At 37.1% G+C, this 26,499-nt stretch overlaps 1 protein-coding gene across 17 annotated transcripts in view; it reads left to right on the top strand.

Annotated features, from left to right (window-relative positions):
* mycbp2 (MYC binding protein 2) overlaps positions 1-22,099 on the top strand; it is a 119,518-nt gene extending 97,419 nt beyond the window's left edge. For 15 of the 17 annotated variants that reach the window (XM_051119863.1, XM_051119872.1, XM_051119857.1 and 12 more), the window contains 28 exons: positions 13-1,632; positions 1,750-1,919; positions 2,000-2,244; positions 2,345-2,512; positions 2,618-2,775; positions 3,753-3,952; positions 4,371-4,520; positions 4,609-4,769; positions 4,887-5,043; positions 5,153-5,377; positions 5,577-5,642; positions 5,768-6,007; positions 6,167-6,256; positions 6,373-6,453; positions 8,344-8,610; positions 8,696-8,979; positions 10,046-10,142; positions 10,309-10,428; positions 10,676-10,777; positions 10,901-11,029; positions 11,349-11,481; positions 14,924-15,027; positions 15,143-15,331; positions 15,435-15,542; positions 17,160-17,369; positions 17,718-17,825; positions 20,551-20,716; positions 20,847-22,099. In XM_051119863.1, the coding sequence (XP_050975820.1) occupies positions 13-1,632; positions 1,750-1,919; positions 2,000-2,244; positions 2,345-2,512; positions 2,618-2,775; positions 3,753-3,952; positions 4,371-4,520; positions 4,609-4,769; positions 4,887-5,043; positions 5,153-5,377; positions 5,577-5,642; positions 5,768-6,007; positions 6,167-6,256; positions 6,373-6,453; positions 8,344-8,610; positions 8,696-8,979; positions 10,046-10,142; positions 10,309-10,428; positions 10,676-10,777; positions 10,901-11,029; positions 11,349-11,481; positions 14,924-15,027; positions 15,143-15,331; positions 15,435-15,542; positions 17,160-17,369; positions 17,718-17,825; positions 20,551-20,716; positions 20,847-20,962 (5,864 nt within the window). In that variant the 3' untranslated portion in view covers positions 20,963-22,099. The remainder of the gene's footprint in view (positions 1-12; positions 1,633-1,749; positions 1,920-1,999; positions 2,245-2,344; positions 2,513-2,617; positions 2,776-3,752; positions 3,953-4,370; positions 4,521-4,608; positions 4,770-4,886; positions 5,044-5,152; positions 5,378-5,576; positions 5,643-5,767; positions 6,008-6,166; positions 6,257-6,372; positions 6,454-8,343; positions 8,611-8,695; positions 8,980-10,045; positions 10,143-10,308; positions 10,429-10,675; positions 10,778-10,900; positions 11,030-11,348; positions 11,482-14,923; positions 15,028-15,142; positions 15,332-15,434; positions 15,543-17,159; positions 17,370-17,717; positions 17,826-20,550; positions 20,717-20,846) is intronic. The other 2 variants (XM_051119860.1, XM_051119856.1) reach the window with 1 other exon arrangement.
* The last annotated feature ends 4,400 nt before the right edge of the window (positions 22,100-26,499 follow it).

The following is a 26,499-nucleotide window of genomic DNA, read 5'->3' as shown; positions in this document are numbered from 1 at the left end:
TACGATACGCAGGTGACAGGGATAACATGGCCAGTCGGTCTATGTCTCCAGGCAGCAAGCATCGTCAAGAGAGTCGATCCTCCAAAACAGACAGTCACTCTAGCCGATCTGTTGACCAGGTGAAGAGCAAGAACAACGACAGTCTGTCTGCCAGCGAAGCCCTCATTCTCAAATCAGACACGGGCAAACTGCGGTCTGACTCTCACAGCCGCTCCCATTCCCCTAACCACAACACTCTGCAAGCCCTCAAAGCTGATGGCCGAACCTCAGGCCTTAGGGCTGAGTCTCCAACCCCTGGCTCTCGTTCCTCCTCACCCAAACAAAAGACTTTCAGTTCGGGCAGGTCAAGCCCTTCCAGCAACAGTTCCCCACGTTCATCCTCTCCTCATGATAAGAACCTGCCCTCAAAAGTTAGTCCTTCTTCGAAAGCTCATCTAGACCCTCCTCGTGAGAGATCCAAATCGGACTCCTATACTCTAGACCCTGACACTCTCAGAAAGAAGAAGGTTCCTCTCATGGAACCTCTGAGAGGCAGGTCTACATCTCCTAAGCCAAAAATTTCACCCAAAGAGAGCAAAGGAGGAAGCAGCAATGCTGAGAACCGAGCCCCATCTCCTCATGTAGTTCAAGAAAACCTTCACAGTGAAGTGGTGGAGGTGTGTAGGTCCAGCGCCTTGCTGTCCAACGATGAAGCCAATGATGAAAACGCAGAGTTGCACAATGCTGAAGAGGGCTCCTCCAAGGTCCACTTTAGTATTGGGAAAGCCCCAGTCAAGGAGGAACTTGAAAGTCGTTCCTCACCCAAAGTCAGCCGTAAAACCTCCAGCAGACACGTGAGACCCAAAAAAGACAAATCAGGTCCGCTCTTCAAAGGCGAAAATGTGCGTCCCACTGAACCCGCCAAGCAAGCCATGTCGCCCTCTGTTGCAGAATGTGCCCGTGCTGTTTTCGCTGCCTTTCTGTGGCATGAAGGCATAGTACATGATGCCATGGCATGCTCTTCCTTCCTCAAGTTCAACCCAGAGCTGACCAAAGAACACGCACCCATTCGTAATTCTCTCAGCTGCCAGCAGGGCTTTGAAGAGAAGGAGAGCAAACTGAAGAACCGCCACTCTCTGGAGATCTCCTCGGCACTCAACATGTTCAACATATCACCACATGGACCAGATATTTCCAAGATGGGTAGCATCAACAAGAACAAGGTTCTGTCCATGCTCAAAGAACCACCCTTGCCTGAGAAGTGCGAGGATGGAAAAAGTGAGGCAGTCTCCTATGAGATGACCAGCCACTCCTCCATGAGGTCCAAGTCCATCTTGCCTCTCACTCTCCAGCATCTAGTAGCCTTCTGGGAGGACATATCCATGGCTACCATCAAAGCGGCTACACAGAACATGATCTTCCCGAGTCCGGGATCCAGTGCTATCCTTAAAAAGAAGGAGAATGAAAAAGACAGCAAGAAGACCAAGAAAGAGAAGAAGAAGAAGGAGAAAGCCGAGGTTCGCCCCAGGGGGAACCTCTTTGGGGAGATGGCGCAGTTAGCTATGGGAGGCCCAGAGAAGGACACCATCTGTGAGCTGTGTGGAGAGTCTCACCCATACCCTGTTACGTACCACATGAGACAGGCCCACCCAGGTATGGTGCTGTCAATTTTTGAGTTTTACTCCATTCTTTTTTTTTTTTTTTTCAGAGCAGCTATAAAGACCAATATGTGGAGATCAATCATTTCGTTTCTGTATTGTTTTCTTTCAGGTTGTGGCCGGTATGCAGGAGGTCAGGGCTATAACAGCATTGGCCACTTTTGTGGAGGCTGGGCTGGTAATTGTGGAGACGGTGGGATTGGAGGAAGCACCTGGTACTTGGTGTGTGATCGTTGTAGAGAGAAGTACCTCAGAGAAAAACAAACCGCTGCCAGAGAAAAGGTATATCTGTCATGACCAATGTAGGGAAATGCATAATTGTATACTTCTTACTTGGGTTCAACCTGTGTTTCTTGGTTCAGGTTAAGCAGTCAAGGAAGAAACCTCTCCAGGTGAAAACCCCACGGGCTCTGCCCACGATGGAGGCCCATCAGGTGATCCGTGCCAATGCACTGTTCCTGCTGTCTCTGAGCAGCGCCGCAGAGCCTAGCCTGCTTTGCCATCACCCACCTAAACCCTTCCACGCACATCTGCCCAGCCTCAAGGAGGGAGTGTCTGAGGAGCTACCCAACAAGATGGGCTGCCTCTATCTGCAAACCCTAGCCCGGTAAATTCCTTGTGTTGACCTTGATGACCATGGCCAGCATTTTTGTAGTATTTCAATGCGTTAAGTATCTCACTGACTCTTTTTCAATGTCCTTTCACAGCCAACACACTGAGAACTTTGGGGCCTATCAAGATGACAACTTGTTTCAGGATGAGATGCGTTACTTGCGTTCTACATCAGTCCCTGCCCCCTACATCTCAGTAACTCCAGATGCCTGCCCCAATGTTTTTGAAGAGCCAGGAAGTAACATGAAGTCAATGCCTCCAAGGTACTATAACAAAGCTTCCTGTTTCCCAACTGTGCTGTGTACTATGAACATTTTACTTTTTGGGTATGCCTTTTATGACTTCTTTATTTGACTTTGTTCCTTTAGTTTGGAGACAAGTCCAATCACAGACAGTGACACAGCCAAGCGGACAGTATTTCAGCGCTCATATTCAGTGGTGGCCTCTGAGTATGATAAGCAGCACTCGGCTTCCCCAGCAAGGGTCAAAGCAGTGCCAAGACGCAGGGTGCACAGTGGGGATGCAGGTAATGTTGTGTCACTCTGTACAGCACAGTTACAAATGTCTAATTAATTCAGCTAATTACCATTATTACCATAATGACAGTGACTGAGGTCCTGAGACTCTATTTACACCAGGTGTGCTTTCAGTCTTTTAATTATGCAATATATAATTTGCATTTGGCAGATGCATTTAACTTATTTTGCGTTGATTGTATACATTTTTAGTAGTTGTTGCAATCTCAAATTTGCCCATTTAAACCCATGAACTTACCGTTGTCACCTTTCAGTGTTTGAGTACTCGAATTGTCATAGAGTTTGGAATTGATTAATTTGAAACTTCAAGTTCACTTTTTAATTTAATTTATCAATATTCATGCTAAATTTTATTCAGTTATTTACTTTTTGTTGTTTTTGTTTTGTGTTAAAGGGGTCATGAGTTGCCTACTTTATTATTTTGCACCATCTCTGAGGTCTACTTATAATGTTATGATTTGTACATCAAAAAACATAATATAGAAGTAATAGGCTATTTTCTCTCCTGCTTTGACCCCTCATCTGTTTGAATAGGCGTGGCTGATTGAAAACTCAAAAGTAAATGCCCCCTGCTACGATTGGCTAACAGTTGTGTGTATTTGACACCCTACATCCTTCATAGATAGAAGCTGCTATGATTTAGGTTTTACTAAAAAAGCGCCCTTCTCTACTTTTTCTTGTCAAAAAAGACACCAAGTTCGAACATAGACTTATTACGTCATAGAGTGGCACATTTCACAGTCTGTTTTTTTGACAGATTGGCTTCAGTAAATCTGTTTTTAGACTAACAAGAAAGTTTTGAGTTCTGAAACTTACAGGATGCTTTTATGACAATGACCTTTTATATGTCTGAAGATCAAGGCAATTTTGATTTCTCAGTTCATGACCCCTTTAACTACTAAAATGTTACAATATTATGTAGTAGCTTACAGTTGTAAATGTGAGTTAATTTCTGCCTTCTGTACAGAAGTTGGGTCATCACTACTTCGTCACCCTTCTCCCGAATTGTCTCGACTGATCTCAGCCCACGGCTCTCTCAGCAAGGGTGAAAGGAACTTCCAGTGGCCTGTGTTGGCATTTGTTATCCAGCATCATGATCTAGAGGGTCTGGAGGTGGCTATGAAACATGCACTCCGCAAATCAGCCTGCAGGGTGTTTGCCATGGAGGTCAGCAATGTTCTCTCTTTCTGTCTACTTTCATTTGTGTCTCTTTGTCCTAAATTGTGCAGTCATAGTTGTTGAATATAAGCTATGAATTAATTATGGGTTCCCACAATCATGGAAATCCTGAAAAGGAATTTAAAAAATTTGATTATCTGGAAAAGTCATGCAAATTAAAAAAAAAAACACAGAATAAGGAAAATTCTATAGTGGATGTAAATACAGTAAAAAAAAAGCTATTTAGTAAATGTAATTTTTGTTTTTAGTTAGTCTAGCTATTTTTAAATCCTTTTTTTTATTTAATGCCTTTTGTGAGTGCAGTTGCTGTTAAGTGATGTATTACAATCATTCAAGTAATGGAACTGTATTGGTCAGAAGTTCTTGGAACTCTTAACAAACCTTTTGTTGTGCATTTCCTTCTCAGGCTTTTAATTGGCTGCTGTGCAACGTTACTCAGACCACCTCCCTCCACGACATCCTGTGGCACTTTGTGGCGTCTCTAACTCCGTCTCCCTTTGAGACGGAAGAAGAGGAGGATGAAGAGAACAAAGGAAACAAGGAGAACCTCGAGCAGGTTTGGCCTTATGACAACACTAATGGTTTATTAGTAAGTTCCTATTCAGGATTTTTCTGACACAGGTTTTTTTTTTTTTTTTTTGCAGGAGAAGGATTTAGGTGTCTGTGAGCACCCCCTGTCTGACATTCTCATCGCAGGAGAGGCGGCTCACCCATTGCCCCACACTTTCCACCGTCTGCTGCAGACCATCTCTGACCTCATGATGTCACTTCCCAGTGGAAGCTCACTTCAGCAGATGGCCCTGAGGTATCTTCTGCCTGTTCATAGAAACATATTTAAAAAAAAGTGATGCAAATTTTGCACATGCAAGCACAACTAACGTCTTCGAAAGTTTAATAATCTAGTGTTTGGCTGTTTTACCAGGTGTTGGAGTCTTAAATTCAAACAGTCAGATCATCAGTTCCTGCACCAGAGTAACGTATTTCACCACATCAACAACATCCTGTCCAAATCAGATGATGGGGACAGCGAGGAGAGTTTTAACATCAGTGTACAGTCAGGATATGAAGCGATTAGTCAGGTGGGAAAGACTTTATTTCCTGTTGCTTTTACATAGATGCATTTGGCGGAAGCTTTTAGCTAAATAGGCTTTCACTGCAATCAAGGTATACATTTTACATGTATTGCAGGAACTTTGTGTGGTGACCTGCCTGAAAGATCTGACCAGCGTGGTGGACATTAAAACGTCCAGCCGACCAGCCATGATCGGCAGCCTGACTGATGGCTCCACTGAGACGTTCTGGGAGTCTGGAGATGAAGATAAGAACAAAACAAAGAGCATCACTATCAGCTGTGTGAAAGGCATCAATGCGTCATATGTCTCTGTCCATGTTGACAACTCTCGTGACATTGGAGTGAGTTTGTTTCTTTGTTGGCCAACTGTTAATTCTGTATAGATTTTAGGAAGTATTCAAAGTGCATAAGGCCTATATAACCAGACCTTCGGATATGACATTTTCTCTGACAATTTTCTAGTTTGCATTAATTGTTTTGTAATATTTATACATGTATCTGTAAACAGCTAGTGATTTATATAACTTTGTGTTCTGTCAGAATAAAGTCACGTCAATGATATTCCTTTGTGGGAAGGCTGTGGAAGATCTCTGCAGAATCAAACAGGTGGGATTTAAATGACAGACCAACAACCAAAATGCTTATCAAAGCATGTCTGCATGAAAATGTAGATCACCAGAGCAGTAGTCTCTTCAGGATTGTTTCACTGAATTAACTTTTTGTTGTCTCAGATTGACTTGGACTCAAGACACATGGGTTGGGTGACTAGCGAGCTGCCTGGAGGAGACCACCATGTGATTAAGATCGAGCTTAAGGGTCCTGAGAACACGCTTAGGGTGCGGCAGGTCAAAGTGCTTGGCTGGAAGGAGGGCGAGAGCATCAAGATTGCTGGGCAGATATCAGCCAGTGTAGCTCAGCAGAAGAACTGTGAGGCTGAGACGCTGCGTGTCTTCCGCCTCATTACGTCACAGGTGAGCCCAAAACCATCTCAAACAGGTCGCAAAAGCACAAACCGCAGTATTGTTGAATTATCAGTGTCAGTATCATTGTATGTAAGTGCTGCAGTGTAAAACACTCGTTCACAGGTATTGTTTATGAAATTCAAAAGTCATTTTTATGTGTTTTTGTAGGTGTTTGGAAAACTCATTTGTGGGGATGCAGAACCAACACCAGAACAAGAAGAGAAAAACCTGCTCTCCTCACCTGAGGGTGAAGACAAGGTCAGTACCAGCATCTGTTGTGTTTGGTGGCTCGTTATAATCACTGCTCAATTTTATGTCAAGTGCTGAAGCTTAAGATGAATTGTAAAATGATGTTACAAATGTTTTGTCTTTAGGCTCCATCTGATGCAGACTTGAAGGAGCACATGGTTGGCATTATTTTCAGCAGGAGCAAACTGACCAACCTTCAGAAACAGGTAACGCCATCAAAAACCAAGCTTCCATCTAAGATAAATTGATTGAAGAGTTGATTATAAATGTACTAAAAATATCCAAAAAATCAGCAAAAATAGTTTGTGCAATATTTGTGCTTTATAAGAGTGTTATTTACCATGGTAAAATGAATAAATAATGGCTGTATGAATAGACAAAATAACTGGCCACGAGTATTTTTGGAAAAAAAGCATAGTAAGTTTTCTAGGGCTAATTATATAATATTTTATAACCGTTATAAAAAAAAAATGTTTAGGACGTAAACATTGGTAACCAGACATTTTACAAAAACAGTGTTTCAAGGTTAACATTTTGGTAATTCTTACCTCACTCTTGTATTTTTGTTTATAGCACATCATATCTGAACTGACAGTCACATATGGTCTAGTCACAAAAATTTCCATGCAATCTCAAATTTGATTTAAAAATATGCATACGCATATGGTCGGAACTCTACAGTGTCATTTGTTGTTTTTTGAGATAAGACAAACACCAAACTCTTTTAAAATCAATCTGCTTATCAAATGACATGTCTAGGGGTCTATGAAATCTATTTTATTTTTTTCCAAATTCAGTTTTTTTTTTTTTGTTTGTTTGTTTGTTTTTTTGCATTCCATTTGTTTCTCTTTTAATTTCTTTACACTTTGCTTTAATGGTTTAATAAAAAAAAATTGTCTAATTAACTGAAATCATGAAACTTACACAATTTAACAACAGTTTATTAAAAGGCCTATGAAATGTTTTTTTCTCCCTCAAATTCTCAAAAATCTCAAAAATAGAAAACTCTTAATTTTCTGGATTCCATTTTAATAATCAAAAACATCTCTAATTATTTATTTAAAAAATGTATTATTTAATGTATGCATGTATGTATTTCTTTATTTTTTTATTTATACATTTTTATCATTCAAAAATAGTTTATGTAATTACATTTTTTTTCTGGTTAATACATTCTGGTAAGTAATTTTTCTAATAAATATTCCTTAAAAAAAACAATGTTTTAGTAATAATTTTATTAGTAGTAGTAGTAATATTATCATTACACTTAGTAATAGTCAAATCAAACTTTCATTTTGAAGGCTTCTCATGAAGACCTTTAGGTTTTGGTTTCTATATGATATATGAATGTTTTTCTCAAAAGAAACAGTAAAATGCTCATAAAGTGACTCTCAGAACAGTTCTAGAGAATGTTTATGTGTTTATCTACTCATATTGAGGCGGCAGAGACTGAAAATACCGTGAGCATCACACGTGCTTCAGTATGTGCAGTAAATGAAACCACGTGTCTGTGGCATTCATTCACACGGACACACAGAACATGCAGGTTTCAAATTTAAACAGTTTTTTTTGCGGCTTAATATTCACAGACACGAGTCCATATAGTTTTTTGATTTAAGTGTACTGACCTACTTTTAATTTATTCATCCAAAATTTGGCAAATTCCTTGATATTCCGTGTTATACAGTAAATTCCATTTTTATGACTAGATTCCACAATTCCGTCCAATCATAGGGCCCTACGTATAAAATACTGTTTCTGTGTCCAAGCCACTGTGGGAATACTCAGTTCAGAATCTCAACAACCATTAATGAGCATTTTTTATTTATAGCACATATTTAGGCTAAGATTTATAAAAAAAGTGAACACTACAGTCTGTGGGCTCACAGCATCCCAGACACTGATTCATACAGTGGTGTGTGACATCAGACTTAAGCAAATTGTGAGTCCAGTCTCCTGTGCTTTTCGTAGAGTGTACTGCATCCATTACTAATGAGGTTTCATTTTAGGCAGTAGACAGCAAGCCAATTCCTGTCTCTACAAATTGCCTCTCTTAAAATGCCAGTTACTCAACTCCTAACCGTTTGTCTCCTCAGGTTTGTGCTCATATTGTCCAGGCCATCCGTATGGAGGCCACGCGAGTGCGGGAGGAATGGGAGCATGCCATTTCCAGCAAGGAGAACGCAAACTCTCAGCCCAGTGATGACGACGCCTCCTCTGACGCTTACTGCTTTGAGCTGTTGTCTATGGTGCTGGCCTTGAGTGGATCTAACGTCGGCCGGCAGTACCTAGCCCAGCAGCTCACCCTACTGCAAGACCTCTTCTCCCTACTTCACACTGCCTCACCACGCGTTCAGAGACAGGTTTGTGAATGCATTATGAAGATTATTCTTGATCTTGACTTTCTAGAATCTGGATCTTGAAAGCAACACTGTTCTTGTCACGCAGGTGACGTCACTGCTCAGACGTGTTCTTCCTGAGGTCACTCCCATGCGCCTGGCCAGCGTCATCGGCGTAAAGGCGCTTCCACCAGCAGACATCAGTGACATCATCCACTCCACCGAGAAGAGCGACTGGACCAAGCTGGGCATTTTAGATATGTTTCTGGGCTGCATAGCTAAGGCCCTCACTGTGCAGCTTAAGGCGAAGGGCACCACTATAGTTGGCACAGCTGGCATGGCTGCAGGCAAAGGAGTCACAACAGTCACCCTACCCATGATCTTCAACTCAAGGTCAGCTTGCTTGCATGTGCCAATACTTATTTCTTACTCATTTTGGGCAGTTGATTTAGAAATAGTGTTTTTTTTTAAATGCTGTCAAAATTAGCATGTGAACACAGGCGATTAATTTTTCAAGTTTAACGGCATTAAAAATATTTAAAGGAAAGGTACAGGTGACGAGGAGCTTTAGTAGAACATTATATGTCAAATCCTGATTTTCACCTTTTCCACTCTTGTAGATTTTGTTAAATGATACGTTTTGAATACTTCTTTTTGTCATTCAAAACATTTGACATTTTACTGCCAATTTTGATAAGTGCAGTAAAGCTGATTCATAAATTTATGGGTCAGAAAAGAAATGGGGGTTTTCAAGCAACAAAACATAAGTTTAATACAGCTTAAATTTATTTCTGTACATTAGAATGTGTCATGTTTAATTAATTTATTTTTTTTGGAACAAAAAATTATGACTATCATACTTTTTTGCAATGATTTATAGAAGACATGTAGAAAGTAAAGACAGTAAATCACAGACTGAAAAAAATGTTGTCAAGCATGTTTAGAACAAAAATAATTAGTTGTCATTTAAGGGTCACTGTGCAGCCTCAGTACTAATTAATTGTCATTTTAAGGCTTTACCAATCTTGGCCAGTATTCTTCAAACCACCAGGTTTTACCTATTTGTCAGCAAGAACTTTTTAATCATTTAAAATGTGTAATTAATTTTTTTTGTTTTTGTTTTAATTTACCCTGAATGATGATGTAACATTATTTCATTTCGTTTTGATATTTTATTTATTTATTTATTTGACACAGTAAAGTAAACACTTTACTTGCATTTAATATGCTTTTGACATATATAAAATCACGTTTGTAAAATCATTATTTGTAGTTTTTTTTTTTTTTATATATATATCTTTTATATGAAAATCTTTGTTGAAATTCTTATTTTTGTACTCAGCATAATCAAATTAAGTAATATTAGACGTTTTTTCCAAAATCAGCAGACTGTTTTTTAAGGAAATATATATTTTAGAAATATATATTTAATATATTATATTTTTGTCTGTTTGTGCAGCTACATTCGGCGTGGAATTAGTCACTGGTGGATGAAGGGCTCGACTCCGCCTCAGATCGCTGAGATTATCATTAAACTTGTCAAAGACATGGCTGCTGTGAGTAATGATGGCCTTATCCTGAACACCATTACTGTCTTAACAATATGAAGCAGATTTGCTGTATTATGTATAATCTTGTACTGCGTAACTTTATCTCCTGCAGATATGTTTTAATGCGTTTAGAGAAATGCTCCTTCATCATTTAAGTGTCTTTTTACCCCAGGGCCACCTTTCTGATGCCTGGTCCAGGGTGACTAAGAACGCTATTGCTGAGACCATCATTGCGCTCACTAAGATGGAAGAGGAGCATCGCTGTCCAGTGCGCTGCATCGCCACCACTCGGGTATGACTCAGTGCACTCACTTCATCTGTCACAACTGAACATTTGCCAACTGGGTCAGTATTACTCAGAATCCTTCAGCTTGGGAATCAGAGATGATTGGTGGGTGGGGTTTACCAGTCATGTGATCTTATACAGGTCAGCAGCAGATTGAAATGGAATATCACTTAATTACTATTAGGGCTCCCACAGTCATGGATAAACTTGGAAACGTGTAAAAACTGGTTTAAAATCCACTTCCTCTCTTCAGCTGTGGCTCGCATTGGCCTCTCTATGCGTGCTGGATCAGGACCATGTGGACCGGCTGTCTTCAGGTCGCTGGATGGGCAAGGACGGGCAGCAGAAGCAGATGGTACGACACATTGGGTCTAATAGGCCTCTGGGGTGCAATAAAGCACAATCAGTGCAATAGTACATTAAGTCCTTCTGGTGAGAATGAGCTCTTTACCTCTTCACCCTGATGTTTCGTTCGCAGCCCATGTGTGATAACCATGACGACGGGGAGACGGCAGCCATCATTCTGTGTAATGCATGTGGAAACCTGTGCACCGACTGCGACCGCTTCCTCCATCTCCACCGCCGCACTCGGACCCACCAGAGACAGGTGAACGTGAATGCCCACACGTATCTAATCATCATGTGGATCAAATATAATCCATAACTAGGGTTACAATCACAAATTGTGTAATAACGGGCTGGATGTTCAAATGATGTCAAGTTGTGAAAAATACATACTGGAGACAGGTTTACTATAATAAATGGTACTTGGAAAAAAAATAGAATTGGTGCTTCTATACTTGTTGCTTTTATAAAAGTACTACAAGAATTATTAGTGAAATTATTATGGGGAATCATTATGTAAAGTTGAAATCAGAAATAGGGTTAATTTAAGTTTCTTCTAAAACATTTCATGGTGTGTGCAGGTCTTTAAGGAGGAGGAAGAGGCCATTAAAGTGGACCTACATGAAGGATGTGGTCGAACCAAACTCTTTTGGCTCATGGCATTGGCCGATTCTAAGACCATGAAGGCCATGGTGGAGTTCCGTGAGCACACAGGTGACTTCCTCATTCTGTAATAATGTTTAATAATGTAGTGAGAAAACGGATCATGCTGAGGAGAAGAAGGGGAAATGGAAATGTTCCAAATGGGACCATATAAACACTGCAGTTTTCCTTTTATTAAAGGGAACTCTGGATATGAAGACTTGTATGGCTTAATGTAATGTAAATGATGTTTCTTACTGAAATCTGTAGAAACCTAGAAAACCTATGAAAGATTTACCTTATTTAAAAAATCCACATTGTTTTATACACATTTTGGACTATGGAGGTGTCATTATTTTTGATGTAAAATGGTTGCAGTCAGTGGGCTACTGGTGCTACACGTTGTTATTTTTACCACAACACAACTCAGACAATAAAATACTGTAAAATACACACATAATACCACATTGTGCAGCTTTTGGTTGTAATTTTAGTCAAAGGGCAAAAGAAGCGATGGAAGTCTTCACTGCTTTACTAGCGATAAGAAGAGGCAGGGGCGTCACGAGTGGGGGGGGTGTCGTCATGTGACCCACAACAGCCACAACAGCACTTGTTTTATTTTATTTTTTTCCTTTTTATTCAAAAGATACCCAAACGCATGAACTATATCATGAAATATCTCTATTCTCACCTTTACAGATTATGTTAGTTGATCAATAGTGGGTGGTGGTCAAAGTAACCTAATAATGTAATCTGTTAACTATGCAGAAAAAACCTGTCTGTTTACTTACGTAACAGATATGGGTGTCATGCCATAACACATTTTTAATATGACTGACTTTATATTTAATGTGAGTTTGACATTGAAAGTTAATGTGAATAAAAACATTGTAAGTTAGGCTACTAATCATAACACTTTATTTGTGCAGAGAGAAAGCAAAGAACATTTACATTACTGACAGTCTAGAGTTCAAGCACTTTCAAAAACTCCAATTAAAACCACTTAAGCTGTTTACACTATGAAATGCCTTACTTGCAAATTCATACACAGTTGCACTTCGTTTCTGGTGAGAGAATTCGTCTGAAGGAGGTATTCAGTCAGTGAGCGAGTAAAGAAACACCAACATTTTAACGATGACTCATCTGAACACCTCTTATTGGTCATTGCCTTCGTAAGCTCAACAGCATTGTGTATAATTGGTTGTAATGCTCAGGGCTGTAAAAACGGGTCTGTATCTGCCACAGCACTAGCCAGCGAATGCAGATTTAAATTTAGCAGCTGATGATATGACACACTGAACGTTCTAATCACGACGGTGTGATTGTATCAAACATAGAAAATATTAATCGGCTATTTTTTCGTCTTTTGAAAGCTGCATTCAAAATCCACTTGGCTTAAAAAGGAGAAAAGAATGGGAAGATGGCTGTGGACGAATAAAACTTCCTAAAGGCTCGCGTCTTTGTTCTCTACTCTTTAGCCCTGTTGCTTTTGAGGCTTTTAGTCAATTACAGCTACTGAAAGAGCTTACAAATGGCAGAGACAAGAAACGCTAGATGTCATCCTGGCATGATGTAAACATGCAACACTTGTCTTGACGCCGCAGCCACTGAAAGAGTTTATCAGCGTGGATTTCAATCGATATCCGGGGTGTTTAGACTCCTTGAGGGGAAAAATTGATGCTTTAAGCCTACGCTTATATATCTATCACCACCTGTAAGCTGTGGTCATCATATCAGTATTTTATTTTCAGAGTTGTGTCACGGTAAAAATAGCACCAGTAGTGCCAGTAGTTCACCGAGTGCACCCATTTCAGTCATTGAAATAATGGTGCCCCCCATAGTCCAAAATATGTATAAAACAATGTGAGTTTTTTTTTTAAATAATGTAAATCTTTAATGGGTATTCTACTACATATTTCAGTAAGAGACATCATTTACGTTATATTGAGCCATAAATGTCTTAATACCTGGTGTTCCCTTTAAGAGACCGTATTTGCCCTCAAGATATTTTTAGAGCTTTATTTTTCAAACAGTAGAGCATGGCGCTAGTTACGCCAAATTCATGGGTTTGATTACCAGGAAGGGCAGGAACTAATGAAAAGTGTACATTAAATGCAATGCAAGTTGTCAGATAAATGTTAGGGATAGCGATATCAAAATCTCACAATACGATAATATTGTGATAAAGCTCACATGAAGTTCACAATACAATATTTATTGCGATATTGAGAAAAAAAAAAAAAAGACAATTGGAGGAAATTGAAAATTTTGTAAATTTTTAAAGTTAAAGGGAAATTACAATATTTCTTTCCTAATTTCTACACTTGAAAGAAATGTTTTGAATTTGGACTGCAGTAACGTTACCCATTTAAACCGCTAGTTGTCAGCAATTTATACTGCTCTTATAAACTTTTATTTTGAAGTAAAACTCCAGCTTCAGTGAAAACAGGCTTACAAAATTGTCTCACTACAAATCAAGTGAAATGCTGTAATCATCTGCCATGAAAATACAGCATAACAGGTGGCCGTTGTGTTCCTAGATGCGCACTAAACTCACAGCACATGCAATAAACGAGTTCACTGCATTCATTCACTGTGAACAGAGCCGTTCTGAGACGCAGAAAACACCAGATCACGAGCTGATCGTCTGAAGGGTCCTCTTCACTTTGAAACATGCAGCGAAAACAGACATGATGAAGGGATTAAGCCATACTGCGCACTTTCGGTTTTAGTTTGTTTGACAGATATTGTGTCGAAGCATAATGGTCCAAAACACAACTTCAAAGACATTTTATGTTAGAATAAGATGTTTAAATATATTTTAAAAATTGCTCTTGCCCGGAAAACGTATTGTTTCATATCATCATGTGATCGCGATGATATCAAGATATCGTTTTGATATTGCAATATCACAATATTGTTAATATCCTTACATCCCTAATAAATTTAAAAGTAAATTAAGTTCTCAAAGGAGTTATGCCTGTTGGATATAAAATCAAATATTATACAAAAGTAGTTGTAAGTAATGTACAAAGTCTTATTGTAGATTTTAATACAGACGCTGTTTAAATTTTTTGGAGTGTTTTCTTCACATTCAGTGTTTTTACTGTTTTTATTTAGTGGTTTATATATTATTAATCTTTCACAGTCAACTAAATTCACCTTTGAGACTGTAAATACAGGTACAGGTCACTACAGTGTCTACAGAAGCACTGAAGCCATCACTACACAAGCTTGGAACAGAATATTCAGAAATAATTGTTAAATGTTAGGTAACAGATAAAAAAACAGAGCAATTCACAACAGGGATGCTTTTGCCCAACAGTTTAAATATCTGTGGCATTTTTGTCACTTCTGGTGGTATTTGTGCCCTGAGGCCCTGCATAATTTGAGTGATAACCGCTAGGCCGCAGCTGTGACCTGTCCTATTTTCAGTATTCTTCTTTTTGACTAGTGGTTTTATTTATGTTATTGCTCGTTATAGCTTAAATGGCATTATTGTACTGTTCTTCAGGGAAACCAGCATCCAGCAGTTCAGATGTCTGCCGTTTCTGTGGCACCAGGAACGGCACAGAGCTGTCTGCAGTAGGAAGTGTATGTTCTGACCAAGACTGTCAGGTATTCACTCAAAATGTCGCTTCTTGGCAGAATTTTATACTTCTTTTTTTTTATACAGTTTAATACTGGAATTCATTCGTCTCATAAACACTGGTGTATTTTAAACACTGTATAGGAGTATGCAAAACTGGCCTGCAGTAAGACTCATCCGTGCGGTCACCCGTGTGGAGGGGTCAAAAATGAAGAGCTGTGTCTTCCCTGTTTACATGGCTGTGACAAAACCGCAGCCTGTCTGAAACAGGACGCTGACGATATGTGCATGATTTGCTTCACCGAGGCTTTGTCTGCCGCCCCAGCAATCCAGGTACGGCAGAAAACTGTCACTGCGTGAGATTGCATATAGAGGATATAGAATTTCATACATAAAAGAGATCAGCATGTAACTGTGTGTCCTGGTTTATTTGCAGCTGGACTGCAGTCACGTGTTCCATCTTCAGTGCACAAGAAGAGTTCTTGAGAACCGCTGGCTTGGGCCCAGGATAACCTTCGGCTTCATGTCTTGCCCTATTTGCAAGGTAAATAAGCTAGTTTGGACTCACTTTGAGTGAAAGGTCAGGATGAATAATTAATCAGGATAAAATCGAAATCACACTGTTGCGTAGTGTGATTGTCTAATTACAAAGATTGCAGTTAAATTAATTAGATGTGTGTTCTGCATCTACACTTGAGGACCTCATGATCCATGTTTTCAGAGTTTCAGGGTAGCCCGGTTTACAGAAAATAATCACATTTTTTTGGGAATGCAAGCTGCACCAACCATCTTCCCTGACTGAGAACTGGCTGTTGTCAACAAAAGAGAAGCTATAAAGGCTCCCTAAAGTTTTTCACCAAATAAAAGCTTGGTTTAACATTTGAAAATCAAGTAATTAAGACATAAATGTTGCTATTGTAATTTCACAGTTGTGCAGTAATTTAAAATAATAATTGTTTTTTCTTTAAGATACTGGATTTTTACTTGAAATAAATATAATAATATAAAAATGAAATAATAATATAAAAATAGCAGTTGTTTTTAGTTTTGTTTCATAGTATATTATTAGTAGTAGTAGTAGTAGTAGTATACTAATAATAGCAATTATAATAATTAATATTTTATAATTACAATAATTTGGTCAAAACTACAGCAAAAGCAGTAATATTGTAAAATATTTGTACTATTTAAAATAACTGTTTTCTATTTGAATATATTTTAAAATGTAATTTATTCCTGTGATCATATCTAAATTTTCTGAATCATTACTCCAGTTTTTAGTGTCACATGATCCTTTAGAAATCATTCTAATATGCTGATTTGCTGTTCAAAAAACATTATTATTATTATTATTATTATTATTATTATTATTATTATTATTATTATTATTATTTAAAACGGTTGAGTACTTTTTTTTCTTTTTCTGAAATTAAAAACTTTTGTAACATCATACACTATACCATTCAAAAGCTTGGAGTCAGTGTATATATATATTTTTTTATTGTAAATAGTAATATATATATATATATATATATATATATATATATATATATAAAATTTTAGCTGTAGGTCTTTTAAAAAAATATAAAAAATCTTACTTAAACTATTGACTTGTGTATATTGCATATACTCATAAAAGTTTTGGCAAAATTGTGGAGCCCTGCCAAAAAAAAAAAAAAAAAAAAAAAAAGGAAAAAAAAAGAAAAAAAACAGCAAACTTTTAAAAATCTCATTTTAAGTCACATTAAAAAAAATTTAAATTGCTAAAAAAAAAATCACAATTATTTTTGTCCCCCTAAATCCCCCTAAATCTAGAATGTGAAAATTCTGGCATTTATTCGCCATCTTTTTCTAAATCTATGTGACTGACTTTCTTCCATAAAAGTAGTTTTGAAGAATGTTAAAGTGAGTAAGATTTTATTTTATTTTGGTTTGATTTTGGTTTTGATTTGGTTTGTTTCTTTTTTTTTGTTTGTTTTCTTTTGCTCTGGTCAGACTTCTGCAGTCATTTAGTCCTCAGTAATTTATATTCTCTGTTCTTCACAAACCAAAGCCAGTCTAAACTCTTCCTTCATTCCTCTAACTAGATCCTGCTCGTGATATCTAACAGCTCATGAGCCAGCCTTTTGATGTATCCTTCCTGTTTTGCTTTTCTTTTTAGAACAAAATAAACCACTCTGTCCTGAAAGACTTGCTGGACCCCATCAAAGAGCTGTATGAGGATGTGAGGAGAAAGGCTTTAATGAGACTGGAGTACGAAGGACTACACAAAAGTGAAGCCATCACAATGTCCGGAGCTCGATTCTACAACAACCCAGCTGGATTTGCCATGAACAGATATGCTTATTACGTCTGCTTCAAGTGCAAAAAGGTTCGATCAAGTGTTTGTTTGTCTTTTGTTTTGTGCAGAGCACAGAAACAGTGGTTTCAACCAGTCTTCCTTTATGGCTGTGGAACCTTTCAGAAAAAGAACAACTGGATTTGATTGAACAGTCCTTTTATAGATATCTGTTTACTTTGAATAGAATAGAAAAACATGCATGACAAAAAACATTAAACGCAGCTCACTCCTTTAGTGGAAGAGCTATTTGCTTGGCATGTCGGCATGAAATGAGATTAAGAAGAACAAGCGTATCGTAATCTGTTTAGATGACATACTGCCATAATGAAGCCATTTCTCCAACTGTTGTGCTAACAATGTGACTTCTGACTCATCCAGGCCTATTTTGGGGGAGAAGCTCGCTGTGATGCCGAGGCAGGACAAGGCGACGATTATGATCCCCGTGAGCTCATCTGTGGCGCGTGCTCAGATGTGTCCAGAGCACAGGTCAGTGGGACCACAGGAACAAAGCGAGGCACATGTCATGTTTGCACCTTTGTTTATTATTCTGTTTTTAAAGGGACCAACGGATGCAAAATTCACTTTTACATGGTGTTTGCGTATAAATGCGTCATAGCAGTGTGTGAACACAACCACCCTACAATGACTAAAAACACATTCACTCCTTTTTTTAATTCCCAAAAAACCTAAAAGATCTCAATTATTAAGCCGATTTGATTTTCTGAGTAGTGTGATGTCATACTGCTCAGGCCCCGCCCACAACCGCTGACAGACCGTCCCGTTTTAGCATATATTAGCACTTTCTCCACGCTCAAGCAGCTGTAGTGACAACGTCTTGTAAACAGTGCTGGTGTTTTGTAGTTGCATGTAAAAGTGAACATAAGAGTCATTTTGCACAAAGAAAACAGAAGAGGTGGTGGGGTGAGCAGAGCTCATTATCATTTAAAGAGACATGCATCAAAACAGGTAGCTGTTTTTGACTGGATTTTCATGAAGACCCCAAAGAAACATACCAACTTGTGAAAAATGGGCATCTGATGACCCCTTTAATACTATAAATGGCTGCAGAAATGAGTCCAAATATCCAGAAACCCAGTTCCATTGTCCCCGGTCAATGAGCTTTTCGTTAAATGCCTAAAATAAGGGCTGTGGTTAAAAACAAGCTCAAGCTATTTTCAAGTTGTATTCGACACCGTAATATACATCAGTAATACTCAACACATGATTTAAGCTTTTATGCTTCTTGAAAATGTTAAATGTGAGTCCAGATGTTGTCAGGGGATGTTAAACATCATGTAAAACTCATCTATTCTACTGCCTCACTGAGTTCATACTTGTGCTTCTGTAAACTATAGTAACTAAAGACTGAAGGCTTATTATTTATAGCCTAACTTTAGCTTTTTTCTTCTGGTGATTGCCTTTAGAAGTTTATTTGTGAAGATTATTGTGTAAGAATCAGAGTTTTGTTTATTTGTTTAATGCAATAATCCAAAAGCCAATGGAAAAATCCTGTCGGCTTTTTGTTGAGAAAACCAGGGTGATGCAAACTACTGTGTTGGCATACCAAAAAGTGCTCTATATTTCAGCCAGTGAGGTCTGCACATCCTAATGATTTAGTTTTACTAATTTAAATATTTACTTGGGAGATGAGTGTGATACAATGGCTCAGGGATGGCTGCATTATCAGCAGGTCTGTTTTCAATCAGCTTAATGGTTTTTTAAGTTCATGGGTGAATCTCATGAAACCATTTATACACAAGTAAATACACAAGTATTTCACATATACACTACCAGTCAAAAGTTTTTGAACAGTAAGATTTTTAAGTTTAAGTAACTATTTAAAATAACTGCTTTCTATTTGAATATATTTTAAAAAGTAATTTATTCCTATGATTTCAAAGCTGAGTTTTGTCATCATTACTCCAGTCACATGATCCTTCACAAATAATTTTGATATTCTGAAGAGACTTCTTTTTTAATAAAAAAAAAAATAAAAACTTTACAAATCTTACTGCTCAATTTTTTGACCAGTAGTGTAAGTAAATAATTTCATAAAAAAATAAAATGTTTATTAAAATATAAATATATTTATTATTAAAAATATAATTTGAAAAATTATTTATTTAAAAATTAAAAACAAGTAATAATATAATTTAAATATACAAAAACAATTGTATTGTGAATTATAACATTTTCTAGTGCTGTCGATCCCACCTAATTAATGCAATAATTGCAATAATTTCACATTCAACCTTCAAATTAATATCGAAACAACATAGTGTATTTTTAATATTTGTTAAATATTTTTTATGACTGAAAGAGAGTATCACTGATACCAATATTACTGATGTCTCTAGGAAATTCTTTTTTTCCTAATATTTTTAATATTATTTTAATATAATATTTTTTCCATTGACTATAGCCATTCAGCATTACAGTATAATTAAGTGCTATCAATTGTAACATTTATTAGACTTAAAAAAAAAATGTAAAACAATGTTCACATAAACCCATTATTTATCCGTGCCCTTCACCAAGTAGGAAATATACAGAAATTTTAAAATAGTAATTGAACACTAAATACTAAATTAATTATAGATGAATCCTTAAAGCTATGAAAGTTACTGTTTTCTTCTTTGATTAACAGACTTTATAGCAGCTGGGTTATTAGCTTATTTAGCTGCTTTTACTTTAAGAGCTGCCGCTGCTGAACGAGACGCAGATATGAATATGCAATGATACACGTTTCAGCATGTGCCGCCGCAGTTGTGTGTACTGACATATGACATCTCATCTGACCCCAGTTCACTGTTGTTCTACTGAAACTCCTTGTCACCTGTACTGTGACTAAATTAATGCACTTCTTGTCAAGAAAAAAAAGAGACAAGCAGCAGTTGTGAGTGGGGTTGTCAACCCTAACTCTGCCCCTGCATTAACTGTGTTGAATATTTTTAACGCCGTTAAACTGGAAAAATTAATTGATCGAGTTAACACGCTAATTTTGACAGCACTGTTATTTTCATGACACATTTACCCATGAAATTTCTTCACTAATGCTTTTTGCATTATAGAAGTGATTCTTCAGTTTCTGATTTCATGCGATTGACTGTTGGTAATGGCAAGTCGCAGCAATACAGAGAAAAAGTGTAATGATTTCAGGGAATGTGCTCATTTGGAATGAGGTTGTTTGGATCTCTTTCTTTTGTTGCAGATGTGCTCCAAACACGGGACTGATTTCCTGGAGTATAAATGTCGTTACTGTTGCTCTGTGGCTGTGTTCTTCTGCTTTGGGACAACGCATTTTTGCAACGCCTGTCATGATGATTTCCAGAGGATGACCAGCGTCCCTAAAGAAGAGCTGCCTCATTGTCCTGCTGGTACAACACTTCATACAATTTAAAAAGTCCCTCTAAAACTCACGTATCATCCTTCTCCATTGAATTAGGCCTTTGTTCCATTACAAGCTTAAGTCTTAAGCCAACAACATTCTTTATTCTTCCCTCACAGGACCAAAAGGAAAACAGTTAGAAGGCAGCGAGTGTCCCCTGCATGTGGTGCATCCTCCCACCGGAGAGGAGTTCGCTCTGGGCTGCGGCGTGTGTAGAAATGCCCATACCTTCTAAACGCCAGGGTCCCGTAATGATCTCTGTCTATATATATTCACCCTCCTGTGGCGGCCGACTCCCTCTTCAGCACGGCCTGAGAGCAGATACACCGGACGTCCCATTCTGAGGGGGCTGTGACGGGCCGCTGTGCTCCAGGGTGCATCCTCCCCCCTCTCTTTAGACGCTGAAGAATGAAAAAAGAACAAAAAAAAATTACGTTGTGACGTGTTTGCATGCAGCCGTTGTAACCCTGCGGCTTGTATAAACGTTGCACACCTCCTGACCACTGAAGTGTAATAAAGTATGGAGGATTTTGGAATCGGAGACCACGCGGACGGGCCGTGATTTCAGCTTCTCGAATACAAATTTAAGATTCTATTGTTGTATGTAAACTGACTTTGTTTTCGTAATCCTGTACAGTATTCCTTCACTTTGGAGTGCATCATGGTGTGACGGCTAAAGATTCAAAAAGCTATAAGAGGACTTTAGAATGTGACGCTGGAGGAAAATAGTGTACGATTTATCTAATCTTGTATATAATGACAGTAACCCTTCATATGTGTATTCCGACGTTGCTACTCTCTACACTTCAGTTTCGTTTGATATTCTGGGTTATGTTTTGAGCCAGAACTTTTAATGAAGTGCAATACTGGGTGTGCCTCCTCGCAGATGTAAACTTATGGAATGTATGTCAATAAAGCCACTGTACATTTTTCTACAGTGATACACACGCTGTTGTGTTTTCCCCCGGCAAGTGCGATATCATTTCTGTAGTCGGAGCGTTATCGAGGGGCTTGTTGTCTGCGGTGTCTGCCCTGTTGTCTCACTGACGTGGTATAAGAACCCTTCTTTCTGTCATTAAAAAAAAAAAAAAAACGAAGGTGAGTATGTCCTGCTTTTGTATTGTAGGAACACGACTCCTTGGGGCCAGTCTTCACACCAAATCAAAGGAATGTGAGGCAAAACAAGAGATATATTAGAATTTGTGGCTATTTAGTGGTTGTTTTGGAGGCATATAGGAAGGAATGTTTGGGGTGGGGGTGTGATAAACAGCTGCTGTAAAAGAAAAAAATGCAACTTGTGAATCTGCTTTGTATTATTATTATTATCTGTGGATGGAGCTGAATGGTAATAATAAACCGGGTTCTCTGTTCAGCAAGGTACATTACAAAAGGAGTGTCTTGTGCTTTTCTTTCGTTTCTCATTCATTCCTGAAACATTACAGCTTGGAAATGAAAGTATTTAAAAGACAGGCGGCTAGCAAGACGCTTTAGGAGCCTCAGGTGGGCAGAGCTTGGCCACCCGAACGTCGTTTCTAATACGGTACGTGTAAACATGTTTACTTCCTGAAATACTAGTATTTGCAAGGCAACCTAAGGTTTATTTGGGCATATTTAAATTTTCGCTTTCGTTTATGCGTAAAAGACACGCCGAGTGCGTTTTTCGTCAGTTGTGTTTGTGTGTTTGAGCAGCCCAATCACTATCCAGAATGAAACCAGATGTGAGAAAGTCAGCCAATTGAAATTTATATGCAAATATACTTCGTCTTATCACAACGACCTTTGTTTTGAAAGGGTGTAGTGTAAACTGATTTCCAAACGTACTATGGCAAGCCATTTTAACATTGTTTATAAACCTTACTAGTATCTATTTTCATGTTATATATATATGTGTATATATATATATATATATATGTGTATATATATATATATGTATATATATATATATGTATATATATATATATATATATATATATATATATATATATATATATGTGTGTGTATATATATATATATATATTTAGTATCTTTTCCATTAAGTTCATTAGCTACTAGCTTATTCCTTGGGGTACTCATACCTTTTTAAAAGATACTAGTACTTATTCATTACATACTAGTTCCTATTTATTAGATACTAGTACTCATTCATTAGTAGGACCTATTAACCCTGCTGAAAAAAACACAGCTAAAACCAGCCCAAGCTGGTTGGCTGGTCTTAGCTGGTTTAAGCTGGAAGTAGCTGGTTTTTAGCTGGTCTCCCAGCCTGGCTAAGACCATCCTGGCCAGCCAAGGAAGTGGCCAAAACCCCTCTAAAACCAGCCAACCATCTGTTTTTTTTTTTTTTTTTTTTTGTTTGTTTTTTTTCCCAGCAGGGAAATAATAGACACTATATTTATTCATTAGAAAGTGGTACTTATAGATACTAGTACTTATTGTTAGACACTAGTACCAATTAAATAGATAGTAGTACTTATTCATTAGATACTTGTACTTGTTTTATTGTTACTAGTGACATTTAAATTTTTTGCAATTGACTTCTATGGTGATCTGTCATTGAGACTGACTATTCCATTTTAACTAGTATGTATTTCAGTTGTGACTAGTACATACTTTATATGTACTAGTAGTTATTCATTAGGTACTAGTACTTATTTTTAGATAACAGTACCTATTATTAGATACTAGAACTTATTTAATAGATACTTTCATTTATTAATTAGAAGTTCTTATTTATTACATACTAGTATTTATTCATTAAATACTAATTTTTATTAGATACTAGTACTTATTCATTAGGCACTGTAACCTATTAAATAGATACTAGTACTTATTCGTTACATACAAGTACTTCTTGATTAGCTAGTAGTGTTTATTCAAAAGATACTAGTACTTCTTCGAAATGTTACTATTAAACTTTACCTATAAAATGCTTACTAGTAATATTTAAAAGGATACTATTGGAAAAAGTAATAGTATCTAATAAATAAGAACAACTTTCTAATCAATAAGTACTAGCAGCTACTGAATAAGTACCAGTATCTCATAAATAAGAACTATTATCTAATAAATGCATACTCGTAATATTTAAGAAGATATTAACTACTACTGGAACAAGTACTACTATCTAACAAATAAGAACTTTATGAAAGACACTAGTAGCTAATGAATAAGTCAAGTCACCTTTAATTATATAGCGCTTTATACAATGCTTTACATTATTAAACAGGAAAATAGTGTGCTAGAATTACTAGATACTACTAGTACTAATAAAAATAAGTACTAGTAAATTTACAAAAGACACTAGTAGCTAATGAATAAGTACTAGTACTTAGTAGAAACTAGTATCTAAAAAGTACTAGTATCATGAAAATAGATACTAGTACGGTTTATCCACCTTTTTCCTGAGTAACTGATGAGCGCTGCCGTGATGGACTCTAAATTCAGTTTGGCCCTGTGTATTCTTGGTATTAATATGCATTTTAGTTGATCGGATCACAATTGGACAACGCTAAATACAGGTGTAAACGGGTGTGAAACGTTTTGAGCTTGTCCACTTTCGACCACTTCCAGAGGTAGTCGAAAAGGTGGATTGCTTTCGTGGTGTAGACACTCATGTGGTCAAATGCTTTCGAGCAGCCACAAAAGACCACCTCTCCGCCTACTGAACGAAATGTTGATCATTAAACGTACCGGGCACATTGTTTTTCCACCAGTCCCGACTTCTAAGGTGAATCCAGTGTTTGGCTTAAGGCTATCATTATTAAAACAAAAGTGGCTGCTCTCCGAATTGTTCTTATTTTGGCAATGTTTTTTGTGTGAGCTTATGTCTTCCATTGTTCTGAAATAGCCGAAAAGACCATACATATACATGAACAAAACTTCAAGCAGCATGTTTGCTAACAACACTAGCAGCAGTAAGTACAAGCAGACGTAATATTGGCGCGCAATAACTTTAGCCCCCCACTTGTGTTCTGATGCCAACAGAGTGATCCGTCCATTCACCCTCCTCTTTATGTAACCAGAACCATGGGGGGTAATCTGGTCAGAAATGGTCGAAAATTGCAAACAGTGCCTTTGGGTGCTCTCATATTTGGGTGCTCCATAGAAATCCATGTTACAATGGGGTAAAAAGATAGACTGAATCAATTACATTTAAATTTTATAAATATAACTAATTACAAAAATGTGCGCAGGGTTAAGCTGTGCATTAATTTGACCATAAACAACCAGAGACCGGAAATGTATATTTATAAGGCAGACGCCAATAGTATGTTCCTGCACACCCGGAGGCTGCACTTTCATGACCGCAGTTCCAGGACCCTATTTTTTGTGATATCGCCATCTAGACGAGATCTGATTCAAGCATTAAAAAAAAACTATTCGTTTTTAATCTTTCCATTTTATTTTTAATGAAAGAGCTGGTGTGAACTTGTGTTTGAGGCGTGTCAGCAATCTCCATTTAGCCTATTTAGCTGTGCAAAACAGATCATTATTCTGCTGAATGTTGTAAACTAACATTTGTATTCAAGTAAAATTACATTTATTAATGTACTAATAAACACAGTAATTTGTAGCGCAATTGTTTTACCGTTTATTGCACTATGTGTGTCACACATCAGACGTGAATCGCTGTGCTGCGTCTAATAAACTGAAGCCTTGCAAAAATACAAGTCTTTTTTTACAAGAAAATGGAATTTAACTCCAGAATATATATAGAATATATTGAAATAAATCAGGTTAAATATTTCAAATGGGTATGTTAAGGGTTAGGAATGGGTTAGGACAATAATTAAGTGTTTTTTACTGTTTCATTTGAGTAAAACAAACGTCAAATATACACACAGAAATTTACAGGTATTCACGGCAACCCGTCAAAGTAAAAGTTTGGTTTAACTTTATTAACCATTCAGTATAATGTACGTGCCTACTACTACGACTACTACTATTAATTAATAAAAAATTCTACAATTTTTTTCACACAATATTTCTTCCATGTTTTAAATTTGAATAGTAAATCCCCTTTATCTGTCAAAAATAAAATATCATTTTCACTAGAAGATCAGTTTATTTAATATTTTATACCTTCATTTGATAACCAGAAAAAATACACAGCACAGAATTCCATTTAAAATAAATATATAAATGTAAAAATTTTTATGCATTCAAATAAACAGACATGCTAAAACATATTTGGTAACAATAAAACATAAGATGAAAAAAAAAAAAATTAAAACATTTCATGGGGTCCTAAACATGTATTTTTTCTTAACTTTTGATAAATTCAAATTCAAATTTTAAAATTGACGGTAAATCGTATAAGATTCATGGTTTTAATTAATTACACCTGATTAATTACATTTTGATTAATCAAATTAAATTTAAACATTAAAAAGAAGTCCAGAAAAATGAAAACGAAAAGGAATTTAAAAAATTTCCCCATTTGGGGAAAAAGTAGGGCCCTGTTTTTTCATGCAACTATATTGGCTACAGTTATAAATACATCTTCAAATTTATTATTTTATTTGTCTAACATATTTTTGTAAATTTATAATTTTGTTATAATACTTTGGTATGTTTGCTATTTGCAGTGATTACTATTTACTATTGTTCATAGTGTGACATAGTCTTTAACCTTCAGTTTAATGCCCTGTACCCCATCCACGTTCAACCACCTGTGTCTAACAAAATCTTATGTGAGCATGATGTGAGCTCCCACCCAACACCACTAGCCCCTGATGTTTTAAAATCCTAGAAACACCCCTGGACGAGACGTCC

The sequence above is a fragment of the Labeo rohita genome, chromosome 9 (assembly GCF_022985175.1).
Source record: "Labeo rohita strain BAU-BD-2019 chromosome 9, IGBB_LRoh.1.0, whole genome shotgun sequence".
NCBI classification, from domain to species: Eukaryota; Metazoa; Chordata; class Actinopteri; order Cypriniformes; family Cyprinidae; genus Labeo; species Labeo rohita.
This window is presented reverse-complemented; position numbering and strand designations above follow the sequence as displayed.